This window comes from Monopterus albus, unplaced genomic scaffold, assembly GCF_001952655.1.
Source record: "Monopterus albus unplaced genomic scaffold, M_albus_1.0 scaffold356.1, whole genome shotgun sequence".
Taxonomy (NCBI): Eukaryota; Metazoa; Chordata; class Actinopteri; order Synbranchiformes; family Synbranchidae; genus Monopterus; species Monopterus albus.
Genome location: NW_018128236.1, coordinates 30119 through 47007, shown reverse-complemented (window position 1 = coordinate 47007; position 16889 = coordinate 30119). Strand labels below are relative to the sequence as shown.

Here is a 16889-nt window from a genome sequence, read left to right as displayed (position 1 = left end):
GAGAAACTGGTCTATAATTTGTGAAGTTGTGCTTATCACCAGATTTATACAGAGGAATAACCTTTGCTATTTTCATATTATTGGGGAACTGCCCAAGTCGAAACGACATGTTAAAAACATGGGTTAATGGTTTGCATATCCCCTCAGCTGCCCATTTAACAGTTGTCGTAGTGATACCATCACTATCACTAGATGTTTTGTTGCCACATTTATTCACTATCTCTATAATTTCCTTTTCAACTATGGGCTTCAAAAACATAGAACTCATGTTCCTTTTGATTGTATTATTCTTTATAGTGACGGATGTATCATCTGTACAAATGTTTCTTGCTAAACCAGGACCAACATTCACAAAGAACCTATTAAACTTATCTACTACATCCTCCAATCTATTAACCGGTATCATTATCCATAAAATATTGAGGGTAGTTACTCTTGCTGGAGCAGTTTCTAATCAATTTATTTAATATATTCCAAGTACCTCTCATGTTATTTTTATTATCCTCTAATACTTTAGAGTAATATAGTTTCTTACATTAAGTTGCTGTAATTTTCACCCATTCTTGAACTGGTGGAACTGAGTCAGGTTTGTAGGCCTCCTTGCTTGCACACACGTTTTCATTTCTGCCCATAAATTTTCTATTGGATTGAAGTCAGGGCTTTGTGATGGCCACTCCAATACTTTTTTGTTTTTAAGCCATTTGCCACAACTTTGGAAGTCTGCTTGGGGTCATTGTTCATTTGTGACCAAGTTTTAACTTCCTGGCTTTTAGTCCAGGCCACACAGTCAGTTTACGTTGCATAACAGTGCAGTACATGTAGCATTTTAGCGAGAAATTGTTAAAATTTACACCATCAACACAACTAGAAAAGTGGAGAGTTTGTTCAACTATCAAAGCGTAAAATGAAACTTCTCTTGTTTCACATATAACTCAGTTACCTTATTATATTGTATGCCATATATGTTACGCTGAACATGATGCGATAGTGACCGGAACATTAGTACTGTATTAATATTACTGTGAAAAACATTCCCCTATATAATTTGCTTTCAATACTGCAGATACATTGGCTACAAACAACGTTAGACATACGTATGCATATCACTAAAATGTAAATCTCTTTATTTGACGATGTTCTGTTGCAATGCTACTGAAAACCACAGGCTCTATGGGCCTTATATTCCATATACATTATTTCTGGAGCCAGTTATTACTGCTGCGCTACCTGACTGCTACGCTACCTGACTGCTACAACGGTCTCCAGCGGTCCTGACCACATATGATCTAATTTCAAAGACAGGGCAGGAGGCGCAAAAAGGAGCAGAAAGGGGATAGTGCTCGAGTTTGTCTTGACTCTCACTTCACCCTTAACAGTCGAAAATTAAAATGCAGCTTTAATAAAAATAAAAAAAAGCTGAATAATCACACAAATAGCCAAGTTGACTAACAAAGTTCTTAGTGGAATACAGCCCTAATCCACAGTTTAAGAGACGTTTGGGAGCATATTATTCCAACAAAAATATTTGAAAAAAGCTCACAGCAGCTGAATTCACTGATTTACAACTGGCTGATGGGACTGACTAATTAATTGACCCACATTTATTTCGGTTTGACCAGAGGAGTAATTTAAGGGTGATTACTGAGAGAAATCTGCAGAAAGAATCTGCCACATGTACAAGCTGTTTCATGATTTTCGGCAGCAGTATGTAAAATTACTAAATGTGTAAACTGCTAAGCATTGTGGCACACAGGTTTAATGCGTGATGGTAAAACAAAAAGTATGCCAAACACTGTCCTCTGTTGCCACCTCTGCAGCTGAGGAGGACGAAGACAAGGAGGACGACTTCCGGGCTCCCCTCTACAAGACAGTGGAGATCAGAGGGATCCAGGTCAGAATGAAGTGGTGCTCAACCTGCCGTTTCTACAGGCCGCCACGGTGTTCCCACTGCTCCGTCTGTGACAACTGTGTCGAGGTGCGCTCACACTCATCCGTGGGCTACACGCATGTAATCTTTGAAGAAATTATTCATGCACACTGGCTCTGAGCATGCCCGCACCATCATCACTTAGCCAAAAGTAGGCCTGTATTAAAGTTTAAAAAAATATTTTGACAGCACTACTATATTCCAGCAAAATAATGCATCTTTTAAAACAGCTTTCCTTTTGTAGTTTCTGGTGGAGAGTTGGCATTTGTTGATGGTAGCAAGAAGACTTTGACAAAGCTTAGACAGGCCCTCTTCATCCACAGATGCATTATGCACCTGCACGATGTTTCTGTAGTAGAGACTTTTTCTCCTGACTCTCTTCAAGATGCCCATAGTGCAGTAGGTTAAAGTCAATGAATGACTGAAATGGTCAGCCTATATATAGCTAGTACCAGTCCATTAAAAACTGTTTAGTCTCTAACAGTCCTTCAGATCAGTTTGAGACCTGCATAGACCTTTTTCTCTGTGGGTAGCGTTAGTGCAGATGATCTACTTTGATTTTGGCGCCACAGACACATAAAAATACAACGGTACTTGTGTCTTTCATGCGTTCCAGGTTTAGTTTAACTTTTGTGTACTATAAAAATCGATTTTCAGAGACTTGACTTAGTAATCCATCACAGTGAGCATAATGTTTGCTCTTGTTATTAAATGCACTCAGTGTTTACAGGACAATGCAATCAAAAGTGCAGTTTGACTTGGAAAAATCCACACTGCATCACCCCATTATGATGACATAAAATTGCAACACAAGTTTGCCATAATCACTAATCAGAAGGTTAACATGGCATTGCTGATACGTTATTTTGTTCTGAGGAGCTGCTATTGGCACAAATTTCTTTTGGTTGATGTCACTGATAAATATTAGTAGTACAGTGACAGAAGACTAGAAAGCAACTCGGTATGGTGCGTCTTCTGCTATTCATGGCGGCACGACCAGTGTGGCTGAACACAGAACACTGGCAGCCATCTTAGATACTGGGCTGTCCTGTTGCCATGAGTATATTTATTGTTCAGAAAAGACTGCGCTCAAGGTACAAATAAGGTGCTCTCAGCAAGGATGCAACAACCAAAGCTAAAGAATAAAAATGAATGTTAAGGCATTGTTCGGAGTGCAGAGACGCTTTTTTGATTTTGGTTACTGTGTAGATTTGACTTTTCTAGTGGGTCTTAGTCAACAGGATGGCCTGCATTTTGCCCACATACTGTAATGGTAGCTATGAAGTCTTTGGATGTGTATTTTATGATGGGTTAGGTTTGGAAACTGGTGTTCCTTATTATGGGGCTCAGAAACGTTATGGTGGTATGGCTTGATAGAAATCTCTGGGGCCAAATGATGGGTCAAGTACCATTTAACCTGAGTACTGATGCTCGCCCATTCTTAAACGCATTTAATTGTGTATTGGTAACTAACTGTGTAGAGTGAATGATTGCTATCCACACTACTCCTAGCCATGTGATACTTGTGATTTATGGCTATGAGTCCTGGTTATTCTTTTCACTTTGAGAATTAGTGGGATGCTACAGGAGTCTTCCTGTTTTGTTTGTTTTGTTTTTTTGTGTTTTAGAGAATTTTGGCAAACGATGTGGGTACACATCTTTAAACAGCCTTATATGATGATGGACCTGCCTTCTACTACCAAGTCTTGGGAGGACAGTCTGAAGAAGTGGCTTTGGATAGCAGTAACCAACAAATGTAGTTTTGTACTTGTTCAGGGATAACTTGCACTGCTGATCAAACTGAACTTGTTGAATTTGCTGCATAGCAAACAGTGTGTCAGACAAACTGAAAAGAAAATGAGATTACCTCTCTAAGCAGTGGTACAGTTTCTGTCTTCTATCAAGTGAAGACAAATCCCAAGCAATTTCCTTGTGCCCTAAAACTACCGATAAACCTCAAAGCTTAGGAGATTCTTTGTTGCTTCACTGTCAGTAGCAACAAGAAACATCCTGTGGTGATACTAAGGTGAGGACTGATTTGCATATATTTTGAAGAGCCCATGGCTGCCCGTTTTGCTCATTTTCAGCCATTTAATGTTTAATCTTGGGTACCTCTAGATTATCTTGACACCCCTCATAACTCTAAATAGTCTGTATTTCAGAATGATAAAACCAGAGAGCCGATTCCTAAAAAGGAGAGGATAGTTCGTGAATGCGCACACGACCAGCTGCTGGTGATGCGTCAAAAGTGGACAACACAACAAACCACAACAGCATTAATTAATTTGAATTTCTCCTCCATAAATAGGTAAACAACAGTATATGTACCGGTGAAAAGAGATGTGTAACACTCTAAACAAAGAGGGTAAAGGAGAATATTTTAACTGGCATAATGCAGACAGAGTAACCTCTCCTGCCTTACAACAATTCTCTCTAATATTACAGAAACGAGGCATTAACAGACATGTAACATGTTTTTTTTTTTTTTCTTAAACTTACCATTAAGTCCCTTCCAAGTAGTGGAAACATCACTCCCTTTCAAGTAGCTCCAAGGTTGGTAAACTGCTGGGCAATATGTCTTCCCCCGCACGACCACATCCAGTCCCAGGGTAGTGAAATTAATTAACAGGTAGTGCAATGCCAACAGTAACATCATGGGTTGTTAATCTGCTCATTATCCAGCAACACATCACATGCGGCAGACACACTGGCCTTAAGCAGTCAAAACAAACGGGTACTGTGCTCCGGAGGAATCCAGCAATGATGAGCTGATCATTCACAGCCCCGGGGGGCTTCACTGGCTGGCTGCTTGTAGGTTAGACCCGGTCAGGTAAAACAGCAGGTCGCTGTACAGAAACATTCCCAGACATGCAGTAGCTCAGGCCCTGATTTTTCTCCACATCCTCTGGGCACAGTGCAGCAGCAGGAGGGAAAATATATTCACAAAACCGGGCGCAGTAGGAAAATTCCACTTTAAAATTGCACTGGTGGATGTCAGGCAAGCTCACATGAACATGCAATGGATCAGTTTTCTTTACTGTGTCCATTGTTTTCTGTCCACCTCAGCTTGCTTCGGTTACAGCACTGCTGTCCTTCACAGCAGCATACAGTGAAGCATTTTGCTAGTGAAAATGTGTGATGTAAGTACCCTGACGTTCTGATGTCTGGGTCGACGGGTTACATGAATTTGCTAAACTCTGACTCTGTCTCTAATTGACAGAGTAGCAGTGTACAAAGCATTCACCTAGCAGCTTCACATTTTTAGCCAGTAGTCACCATTCCTGTCACTGGTTAAAATGATGCTGGCATAAGATCATGTCAGTTAAATATTATTTAATAAATTGTTACAAATGTTTTACTAAACGGAGTAACTTCCCGGCAAGCCAAAGTTAAGTGTGCCTTCTAATGTTTTTAAGTGAGACTTGCTCCTCTAAATAATCAGTGAAGGCCAGTTTCTGGTATTGTCAATCAATACTTGAATGCAATTGTGGTCTCCAGCTCCAGCTAGTTTTGATGGCAGCTGGAAGACATCACTGTGGCTGACTCACTGCTCCTTATTCCTGAATTAGCTGAGACTCATTAAAAGTCCTGTGGTGACCTGACTGCAGACTATGGCTCATGTGGTAGTACACATTCAAAAAAACAGCAAATATGTTTACAGGGGTCAGCAGAGATCAAAACAAAATCACTATCCGTTTCTCCTGTTATCCTGTCACTTCACACAGTGTGTATTGTCAACATAAATTGGACCGTCTGTATCAGGATGTAAAGGACACATTCTGATAACTACAGACACATACCATCCCTGGACTAGTTTTCTTACCACAGTGTCTTCTGACCATCATAATGCAGGACTTTGACCACCATTGTCCGTGGGTGAACAACTGCATTGGCAGGAGGAACTACCGCTACTTCTTCCTCTTCCTGTTGTCTCTGACGGCTCACATCATGGCCATCTTTGGCTTCGGCCTGCTCTTCATCCTGTACCATCGGCAGAACATTGACCGCCTGCACGCTATTGTCACGTATCCTTTCCCATGTGTTTTTGTATAGTCTGTTTTGGATGGCCGCGCTGTCCAGTGTCTGGAGATCCTATTTGGCTTCAGCAAATCAAAATGTTTTTGTCATTAATGTATAAAATGTTGTGACGATTTATTGGAGTGGGCTGTGTGAGAGTTTTCCTCACACATACAAAGGTGAATATTGAAACTTGAGTTTTTTCAGGCTTAAGAAATGCCCAACTGGCTTAAACAGTTGTTTAGTAGTCCGGAGAGACATCTGTGCTAAAAAGGCTGAAACTTTGAGGAAAATGTAAAATAAAAAAACTAAAATAAAAAATTATATACAGGTGCTCCTCAATAAATTAGAATATCATGGAAAAGTCCATTTATTTCGGTAATTCAACTCAAATAGTGAAATTCGTTTATTATATAAATTCAGTACACACAGACTGAAGTAGTTTAAGCCGTTGGGTCTTTTAATTGTGATGATTTTGCTCACATTTAACAAGAGGCTTTTTGGTCTCTCATTCAGTAATTTGAGTTGAATTACCGAAATAAATGGACTTTTCCACGATATTCTAATTTATTGAGGTGCACCTGTATACACTGTTCAGAGATCAAAGCATTGAAATAATTTGTAAATAGGTCTTGATTGGCCCAGAGCAAGATTTCCATGATGCCCTGTGGTTATTTATTCATTTTCCATTTAGCCTTAATTTACCAGTTGAGAAAGGGGTAGGACATACAACAAAGTTCCCCCAGGTAGCTATCAAACTGTGCATGTTGTGGTTATGTGTTATGCACTGTAACCTTTAGACAACTGGATGCCCCAAATTGTAATAATTTTGATGATGCATCTGACACCACCACCGGGCCAAGCTGTCCATTAATACACAAGAAATATCAAAACCTAATGCGCACATTGCCATGATGTCTAAAAAAATGTGAATGTGCCTTCTATAGGCCTTCAGTCATCTGTTGAATCTGGTCTCTTAACATATTCCTTGACCCCTGTGCTCTCAGGCTGGCTGTAATGTGTGTTGCAGGCCTGTTCTTCATCCCTGTTGCTGGCCTCACTGGTTTCCACATAGTGCTTGTGGCCAGAGGCAGGACTACCAATGAGCAGGTACAAAATAGTATGTGTGCACCAGTGACATGAAAACATGTTGCTGAAAGTCCTAAAGTTGTGAAATTTTGAACATGGTGCATTGTCTTTCCTTCTCCAGGTAACAGGAAAGTTCAGAGGAGGTGTTAACCCTTTCACCAATGGCTGTTGGAGGAATGTCTCTCATGTTCTATGCAGCTCACAGGCACCAAGGTGTATTTTTAAGTTTTGTTCTTTTTACTTTACAGCTGCTCTCTAGTCAGCATAGAGAAGCATAACATTACCCCATGACTTCCTCAGTATATGCTGTATACTGGACCTGGATGTTTGAGCTTCACTGTGCAGAATGATGTGCAGAGTAAGACACCAGAAGTGATGTATGACATTACAACCTGTTGGGGAGCTAATTGTGGGTGTGATGTAGAATCCTGCAGCCTCCAGTGCATAAACTCTTGACCACGGGCCTTATTCACAAACAGTGCGTAAACTGTGCGTATGAACAGTTTAGGCACAAATCCAGGATTTATCAATATTTTCTTACATAAATTTGGTTGTACTTTGCGAACAATTTTAGAACTGCATCAGAACATGCAAACATACAAATGGTGAAGGCTCTGCTGTCTTAGAACATGCAAACACACACCTTTTAACTAAATGCATGGCATATTAAAACAACATTAATTTAAGAAAAACATAATGGTGAACTCTAATTAAATATAAAATTAATATTTAAAAGCTTAAATCATGAATTTGCTAATTCATTGGCCAAATGTAGCCTATTAAATAACCATTAACACCCTTTCAACCTCATGAGTTACTGTCCTAATTAAAAATATTCAACTGTCCTAGTCCTAGTGTCTCAATCCTAGTTTACAAGTGTGTGTGTGTGTGTGTGTGTGGATTCATATCCATATTGAAATGTAATGATGTTGGTTTTTATTGATTTGGCCCACCAATCTCTTGTGCCATGAAGTTGTGCATATGTAGCTGGTGTTAACTAGTAGCCAGTATGCTCTAGCCTATTAAAAACCATGAAGGCTATATACTTTCAAGCAACTGCTAAGATGGCATATCTAGCCTTGCCTTCAGGAGAGGGCCTGTTTTCAGAGACCGACAGAACGTGTTTGAAGAGAGTGATGAATAGGCTGTCAGCCAGTCCCGACTGCAAAGGCAGGTTTGCCTGCAGCTATGCAGTTCCCTGGAATGGCATCATCGGACATACTGCTCTTACCTGATACCCCTCAGGTCCAAGTCCTCTCCTGTTCCTCTCTTGCAGCTTCACCACAAGACACCTCTAGGCAAACATATTTTTTTATATGGAGGAAATGGTGGTGTGGCAGTATGTTAATTGTACATTATGGGCACACACCCATCATTTTAGAATGATTCTAATTTACAAATGTTTGCATGGTGGTAGGGGGGAAAATCATGGGCTATATTTTTCATGAATCTGATGGCAACTTTGCATGCACACTTATTTTGTGTGCAGTGTCAGAGCATTTCTACATGCATATTAGTAAATAAAGTCCATTGGACTTTTCAGTCAATAGAAATATAAAATTCCAAAGCACACATCCAGATATATTTAAACGGTTAATTTGCTGACATGATTGTGAGCAGTGTGCTTTGGATTGCAGCTTCTTCTGGCTCACTCATCTCAGAATCTGTAACAGGTGTGTGTTTTAAAGGTTCTCATGACTCATTAGAGATTGCTCAGTTGCCAGTCACATAACATACACATTTTAAATCCATAATATACTTATTCAAGATAATACAAAACTTCACCATAATAAATAACAATCGTTATACAGAAAAAGGTCCAAAATATTTAGTTTGTGTTACTCGATGAAAAACGCACAGTACAGAGAAAAGATGGATCAAACCAAAGTTAATAGTATACCAACATCATAAGGCACTTACTTGCATACGTGTTGCACTTGCTGTGTACTTCTGAGCTTAACTTTCCATTGCATAAACATGGATAATGAAATGTTTGACCAGGGAGAAGGGGTAAAGGTGAACATACACTTGTATTATTCCAAGCATATTCTTTTTTTTTTAACCCCATAAAGCCTGATACATCAAAAAATAGCCAGGAGATTCAAATTTTTGGGAACTGAGATGTTTATTAAACCTTTTAACAAAATCCAAAAGAAAATTCAAGATTCAAGATTTTTATTTGCCATTTATGCATAGACAGACAGTCCAGGCATATAGAAATAAATGTGCCATATTTTGTTTATTTATTTATTTATTTGTATCACATTTGATACATGGGGCATTTTTGGCGATTTTTATTTGCTCTAAAACACGTGTAGCAAATATGATACAAATGTTTTCATAGGGTTAAATGTCTTAAACAGTGTCTGCAGGGGAATATTTAAGTCTTTGATATTTGAAAACTGCAAACTGTTGTAGCAGCAGTGTGCTTGTGTTGTGTTTTACTTAGGACACTCACTGTTTTTGTGCTGCTCTGTAGGTATCTGGGCAGGAAGAAGTGTGTGCAGAGTGTGTGCGTGCAGCCTCCTTTTTTGCGGCCACAGCTAACAGAGGCCCAGTTAGCTGCAAAGATCCTGGACAATGGCATACAGGGAGACCTACACCGGGTAAGAACAGTAGGACGGGAACTCACGACGTTACTAAAGTGCCATAAACACTGCTGTGTTGTTTTCTTGCTGTTTACAGACTAGTTAAAGACAAAACAATAGCTTTGTCCTGCTGGTAAACAAGTGTTGTATAAGGGTGCTGTGCCTCTCATTCATGTCTGCACTTGATATGTTTGCATATACAATATGCAAGGCCAGATGGCAACAGGAGGTTGTAAAGCTGTTTGAAATTCAATAGCCAGAAATCCTGTAAGGTCACATCAGCAAACGCAACAGAGCCACATTAGCCCAGACAGTCTGTGATGCTTCAGCTCCAGATACAGAAACACAAGGCAGGGTTCACATGATTTGTTTGTTCATTGTACCCAGATATTGGGACTCAGTGTTATGTAAATTACTCAGTCTCAGCAGGATCTCAGTAAATTTTTCATTACTCGCTCCAAAAATGATTAAATTCAGTGAAATATTTTCAGTAATTATAATAACACTTGTTTCATTGTCTGATTTTATAGAAAGTGCTGTGCTGCATTGGTGAAGAAACACAATGGATTAATACATATTGGTTACAAATAAAAGGAAGACCAAAAACTGCTTTCAGAGAGTGAGCATGGACCTGTACAGTCATGGCCAAAAATATTGCCACTCCTGCATTTCTCTCAGATAACACACCAATTCTTCCAGAAAATTGTTGTAATCAATAATTCTTAGGTATTCTTTTGTTCATTTCATGTGTTTGCAGTGGAACAACACAAAAAAACAGAGTTAAACAAAAAAGTCAAATCTGATCTGTTCCACATAGAGCTCCAAAAATGAATTGGACAGAATTATTGACACCCTCAACATTTGGTAGCACACTTTGTGGACAGAATAAGTGAAATCAGTCTCTTCTGTAGCCATCAGTGAGTTTCTTCCACCTCTCTACTGGCATTTTGGACCACTCTTTTGCCAACTGCTCCAGGTCTCTCAGATTTGAAGGGTTCCTTCTCCCAGCTGATGTTCTGAGATCTCTCCACAGGTTCTCTGGACTCATTGCTGGCCACTTCAGAACTCTCCAGCTCATTGTCTGAAACCATTTCTGGTGTTTTTTGAAGTCTGCTTTGGGTCATTGTCCTGCTGTAAGACCCATGACATCTGATGCTGACACTGTTGCACCCTGTGCCTGCAGGTCAGCTTGAATTTGTCTGGAAGTTGATTGTGGTTCTTTATCCACCATTCGAACAAACCTTTGATGCAGTCTGTCATCCGTTTTCCTCTTTTGTTCACATCCAGGGAGATTAGCTACAGCACCATGTAAACCTCTTGACAATGTTGTGCACAGTGGACACAGGAACAGCTAGATCTCTGTATATGGACAGTCTCATGGCTACAAGCCCATGTTTTTCCACTACTGTGCTTCTCAAATCCTCAGACAATTCTTTTCTCTGTGCTCAGTGTGGTCCACATGACACAAAGGTTGAGTCAGCTTCTCCATTTTAACTGGTTGCCAGTGTGATTTCTATGTTGCCAGCACCTGTTGGTTGCTACAGGGGAGTTTCATTACAAATTAAAGGCACATCACATGCTGGAAATACAACCGTTTCTGGTTATTTGAAAAGGTGTCTAATTCTGTTTTTCATTCCAAATTCCATTTTTGGAGTTCTGTGTGGAATGATTCAGATTTGGCTTTTTACTCAGCTTTTTTTTGTTGTTCCAATGCAAACAAAAGAAATAAACATGAGAATAACAGACTTTGTGATTGCAACAATTTTCTGTGAGAAGTGGTGAGTTATCAGATGGGAATGCAGGGGTGCCAATATTTTTGACCATGACTCATATATGGTCAGTTGTGCTAGCTAAGGGGGACTTCATGGCTGTTGCTTAGTGGGCTCTGAGCAGCATGCTGCTGGTGGATGCATCATGCTGTGTAGCTTGACTTGGAGCTAGCTGGTTGTGGTCAGTTAGCATGCTTGTAGGTGGTGATAATGAAACTTAACTAATCGAGCCATCGGTGTGAGTTGGTGTCACAAATGGCTGCCTCGGTTCTGTGCAAGAAACAAATTCCTTGTGTGTAACATATTTGGCCAAATAAAGGTGATTAATCATAAAGAGTTGTGTTGAGGGTGTTTTTGCTAGTAAGGGTGGTTCTGGGACATTCTAAGGCCCAATGAAACAGTAGTTACAGTGCCTTGCAAAAGTATTCATACCCTTGAACTTGTCCACATTTTGTCCTGTTACAACCACAAACTTAAATGTATTTTATTGGGAATTTATTACAGATAGCTGGGCTGTCTGTAGCTGAACCTAAGCGGATACAAGGCGAGAACATGCTGTCAAGTATCCGCTGTTTGTTTGACAGAGGGCAACATTCAACAACCCTGTAAAGGTGCACAGTGTCAGAGTCATCGTTGTCTGATATAACTAGTAACTACCAGTAGGACTAGTGGAGCGAGATACAGTAGGAATGGACAGTAACTGGACTGCTGAGCAGGCTGTGGCATTCAGATGACACTGCCACCCAAGCCAGTGGCACCTCAGCAGCTCAACCTAAGCAAATACAGCGTACATATGGATGGGTAAGGCCACCAAGTGTTTACTCTTTGCTTGGGTGACAGTTGGAGTTAAAAGCATTCAGTCATAAGGTGCTGTAGGTTAGGACTAGAGGATGGAGTCAGTTGTCATAATGCCTACTGTGGGGCCAAGTGATAAGTTAAAAACCACAATTGCATGAACACTGCACCTGCATATTAAAGCTCCACAACTTTTGGCACATTTAACTGCGTATTGGTAGCTGAGATTTTGGGATGAACTGTCATGTCATCATCTCCTTATTACATAATCTGTGACACATGCACCAGGACAGCATTCCTAGTCTGTATCTCTCCAGTGTTATCACACAGTTTGCATGTGATTATTAAATAAATAGTGTGCTCTATTCAAGTAAATCAGCAAGTAAAGTTATTTTTAAATTGTATTTTTTGCTTGTTTTATCATATAGGATACTAAGATTTGACAGCTAAGTCAGCAAATTAGATCTGACTGGACCATGTCTGTAACAGTATGTCTAAAAGTAACTACAAAGTGTTTTAAAACTCAGGTGAGTGCACCATGTTCAGGTCTTTGCAATCAGATGGCGACAGTAAGGTTACAAAAATGGGCAACTTACAGTAACTATGAAATACAGGTGTTCATATTTACCTGAGGAAACTCATCTGTATTTGAAATGTTGTCTGTTACTTCCACAAAAATAAAACTAGTCAGTCATTTTTCTTTCCCATGTGCATCATTTTCTCTTTACTCTTCTATCATGTCCATGACTAGTTACAGTAAATGGTTAACAGAGCTTGACAGAGAGCAGGTGTAGTAAACAAACATCAAATTAGGGCTGCATCAACTAATCAATAAGATCTGTAATAAAAATAGTTGGGAATGATTTTAATTGTCATTTAGTTGTTCTTCGTTGCATAGCTGTGTGAGATGTCTGGGCCAACAACTGGATGACTAAGTCAGTGTGGTATTTGAAAAATAGTGGAAGTGGTGGATAGCAGTGAGCAGGGTTACAGCTGAGAAAAGTGGATGAACAAAGTCCTCTTAAGGTTTGGAGCACTTTACTTTACAATCAGAAGACTGTCTGGCGCCAAATATGCAAAAAATATCTGTAGTGACATGGGAGCATGATGCTAATGCATTAGCACCTAAAGACAAGGCATGTTGGAGTTAGAGAAGAAGGGGGACTCTGAAGTCAGTCCTTAACTTTACACATTGAGAAAAAGATTTAATAAATTATGAAACAAAGTATGAGGTACCTGATGTGAAGTAGTGTGGTTATGTATATTATGGTTCTTATTAGATTCAATTTTATTGTCATTACTCATGTACAAGTACAAGGCAACGAAATACAGTATATATATATGCATAATGCCTGTATGTTGAGGATTATTTAGGCATTCTTCTACTTTTAACCATCAGCAGTAGCAGTCATGTTTGTACTGGCAATTAACAGTAGTATGGAATGACTATGGATTTAAATTACAAGTAAATTGGTAATGTACAGTAAGCTTATAAAAACTAGTGCAATGGAATGAAACAGTGCAGAATAGGAAGATAAGTTACATGAGTGAACAGGTCAATGGATGTAAAAAGTGCAAAGATAAATATACAGTATCTGCATGTGTACAGTACAGTGTGCAAATGAATAACGGAGCACTATCTTGTGAGTAGAGTATGTGCAAATTAACAGATGACTTCAGTGTTACAGGTAACGGAAATGTACTGCATTAGTCCCAGGAGGAGAGATGAGAAGGGGTGAGGTGTGTGTAGTGGTATAGAGGAAGGCAGTGGGGGGTCAACGGGCGAAAGAGTTCAGTAAAGAGACGGCTGTGGGGAAGAAGCTGTTCCTGAGTCAGCTGGTTTTGGTCTGGAGGCTCCTGAAGCACCTCCCAGAGGGTAGGAAGTAAATGGTATATTATGATGCTAATTATCCATTTAGAAACATAACTGTAGGTTATGTAGGCTGCCAATAATGGGTTCTTATTGTGTTTTCATTTGTGTAGCACAAAACAGGTGAGCAACCAAGCATTTTAGTTATTTACAGTAAGCAAACCTAAGTTATATAGGTGTGTTTAGGAACTTTTATGACACACATGCAAGGTAATTTGGACAATGCAGAGTACATAGCCTGTATGTTGAGGATTATTTAGGCATTCTTCTACTTTTAACCATCAGCAGTAGCAGTCATGTTTGTACTGGCAATTAACAGTAGTATGGAATGTTTTTGAACATATAAATTATTTTAAAACATTTTAGTGTGTTTAATAGTGTGAGGACCTATTGTGCTGTATTCTTGCACAAATATTTTTGTTTAATTATCCACTGCATAGAAACAGTGCAAAAGCATTGTTTAAATTAATGCATTTTTGTTTTCATAATATGGAAAACTGCTGCATTTTTTTTAATTGATTATTAAAATAGATCTTAGGTGCAGCCCTACATGAAATGGTGTGTCTGTGGTAATAAAACTATTAGCACTCACACACCTAACACACATGCTGGTCTCTGTCAGCTCAGTGTCAGCACAGTTCTCTGATGTACTGGCCTGAGGCCAGCACTCGCAGCCAGAGTTCGCTGCACTCTAGTCTGCTACATCTGATTTAAGACTGAACACTAACAGTGGAGATCATCCAGTAGTAGGCTTGTTTGGATTGAGGCCTGGTGACCATGATGGACACAACTTATGATTTACATCATGTTCATGTCTGGAAGTGTATTCATTATGCTTCTCCACCCATTCAGGTATTCCCGTCACTGGTCTGTACGCACGTACGTCACATTATGAAGCAATGAAAACACCAGTGTGACAGTGTGATTATTTCAGTCAGCTGAATCAGATTTGACTTTCTGTCTCTGATTTTTTTTTTTTAATCTGTCTTCTTTCCTTTTTCCAGTCCAAGTCCAGTCTGGAGATGATGGAGAGCCAGTCATGTGACGCTGAGCCTCCTCCTCCTCCTAAACCAGAGCTGCGTTACCCTGGAATCAGCAGAGGAAACACAGAAGGTAAAGCTCTCCGGCCATCTGCACATGAGCTATGTCTTGTAGAAATGAAATGCTGATCTGATTCCAGGTTCATTGTAAACTGGTGTGTTTTTGATTCTTTCTCTTCCCACTCTGCTGTAGAGTGCAGTCTGCTGAACAACGCTCCACCCACCCCCACCATGTACAAATACAGGCCCACCTACAGCCCGGGCAAGAACCATACAGCGCTCACACATGCATATGCCAATCAGGTAATACACACACAAACACACACAAGAGACAACCGGGTGAAATAACACACACACACACAAAAAATCACTGTTCAGGCAGTCTCTTCACAGTACACTGAGGATGTGGTGTGTGTGTGTGAAAAGAGAATGGTTTTTACACATTTGTCCCTGTCTCTCTCTCTTCTGTCTTTTTAATTTCAATCTAATGCATCTTGAGTTTTTGTTTTTGCTTCCTTTTGATTTCCTGTCGGCCATCTTGGTTTCTCAGTGGCTTTCTGTTGATCAGTATCAGTAAGTGATTTGTTCTGAAAGCATTTTTCCTTCTTATCTATACTTGTAACTCTGTTTCCTGTTCCTTTTTGTTGGCTCTAGACATGGGTGAAATATTGCTTGAATATATTTGATTTGATTTGATTTGATTTATTCTTTCAAGCATTTAAAGACAGTTGATTTGTCAACTCACATAATTTTACACATATCCAAGACAGTAAAGAACAGTATTGTTTGTGAGGACTTGGGTTTGTTGGCTCCATATAGAATAATTTGGTAATTGTCTCTAATTAAGAGCACAATTGGGGGCCGGTATGTGGGAGCCAAATTGTGATTATATGTTCATTTAATATGTTCATTTAATTATATATCTTGCATTATGTAAAACTCATTGTGAGTATAAGGGAATAGTCCATATCATTTGACGAGATAGGCAATGTCAGTTAAATTCATTTCCTTATTAATGTTTAACTCACGGTTATGGTAACTTTCTGTTGTTGTCATATTCATGTTACTGGCTCTTTAAGAACGTAAGGCTCGGACCTAGACAAAAAGTAGACAGTGAGGGGAAGCAGAGAAGGAACGAGCCACACAGTTTTCGGACCATAGTGTTTTTGCTGTTCAAAGAAAGTAAACGTTGAACGTTCTTGTAAACGGTGGAATAAATAACTATGTAATATTCAAGTCAGAGTGACGGAAGTATTCTTTTGGACACGCAAAGGTACACGAGTCAAGGAAACATCGCTCAGAAACATCAACCCCCACAATTGGTTTGCAAGCAGTATCTCTACATAGATAATTCTCTTCTACATCGCACAAGTAATATACTAAAGAATTATAACAGCGTTAACATTCTTACATAATTACATTCTTAAATAATTATCGTCTACACCACACAAAATATACTAAAGAATTATTACAAAGTATTAACATTCATACACCACACCCACAATGTTCCATCTAATTAATCATTGAGCCTGTTCTTGCATATATCTTGACTGACACATACCTTTATATTTATGTTTAAACTCGTCAATTCTATTACTATTTTTTATGTCCACACTTAAGTTATTCCATAGTTTTACCCCACTTATGGAAATACAAAATCTTTTTTGGTTGTACGTATAGCATGAATTTTTAAATTTAACTGACCCCTTAAATTGTATCCCCCTTCCCTTTCATTAAATAGTTTTTGAATTCCACCAGGTAATAAATTGTTCCTGGCTTTATACATAAACACAG

The 16889-nt window shown here is 39.3% G+C and overlaps 1 protein-coding gene across 1 annotated transcript in view; it reads left to right on the top strand.

Annotated features, from left to right (window-relative positions):
- Positions 1-16889, top strand: part of zdhhc5a (zDHHC palmitoyltransferase 5a) — a 44348-nt gene that overhangs the window by 15218 nt on the left and 12241 nt on the right. Inside the window, 7 exon segments of the mRNA XM_020625513.1 lie at positions 1818-1975; positions 5780-5952; positions 6952-7054; positions 7155-7246; positions 9513-9639; positions 15060-15168; positions 15289-15398. Coding sequence (XP_020481169.1) covers positions 1818-1975; positions 5780-5952; positions 6952-7054; positions 7155-7246; positions 9513-9639; positions 15060-15168; positions 15289-15398 — 872 coding nt within the window.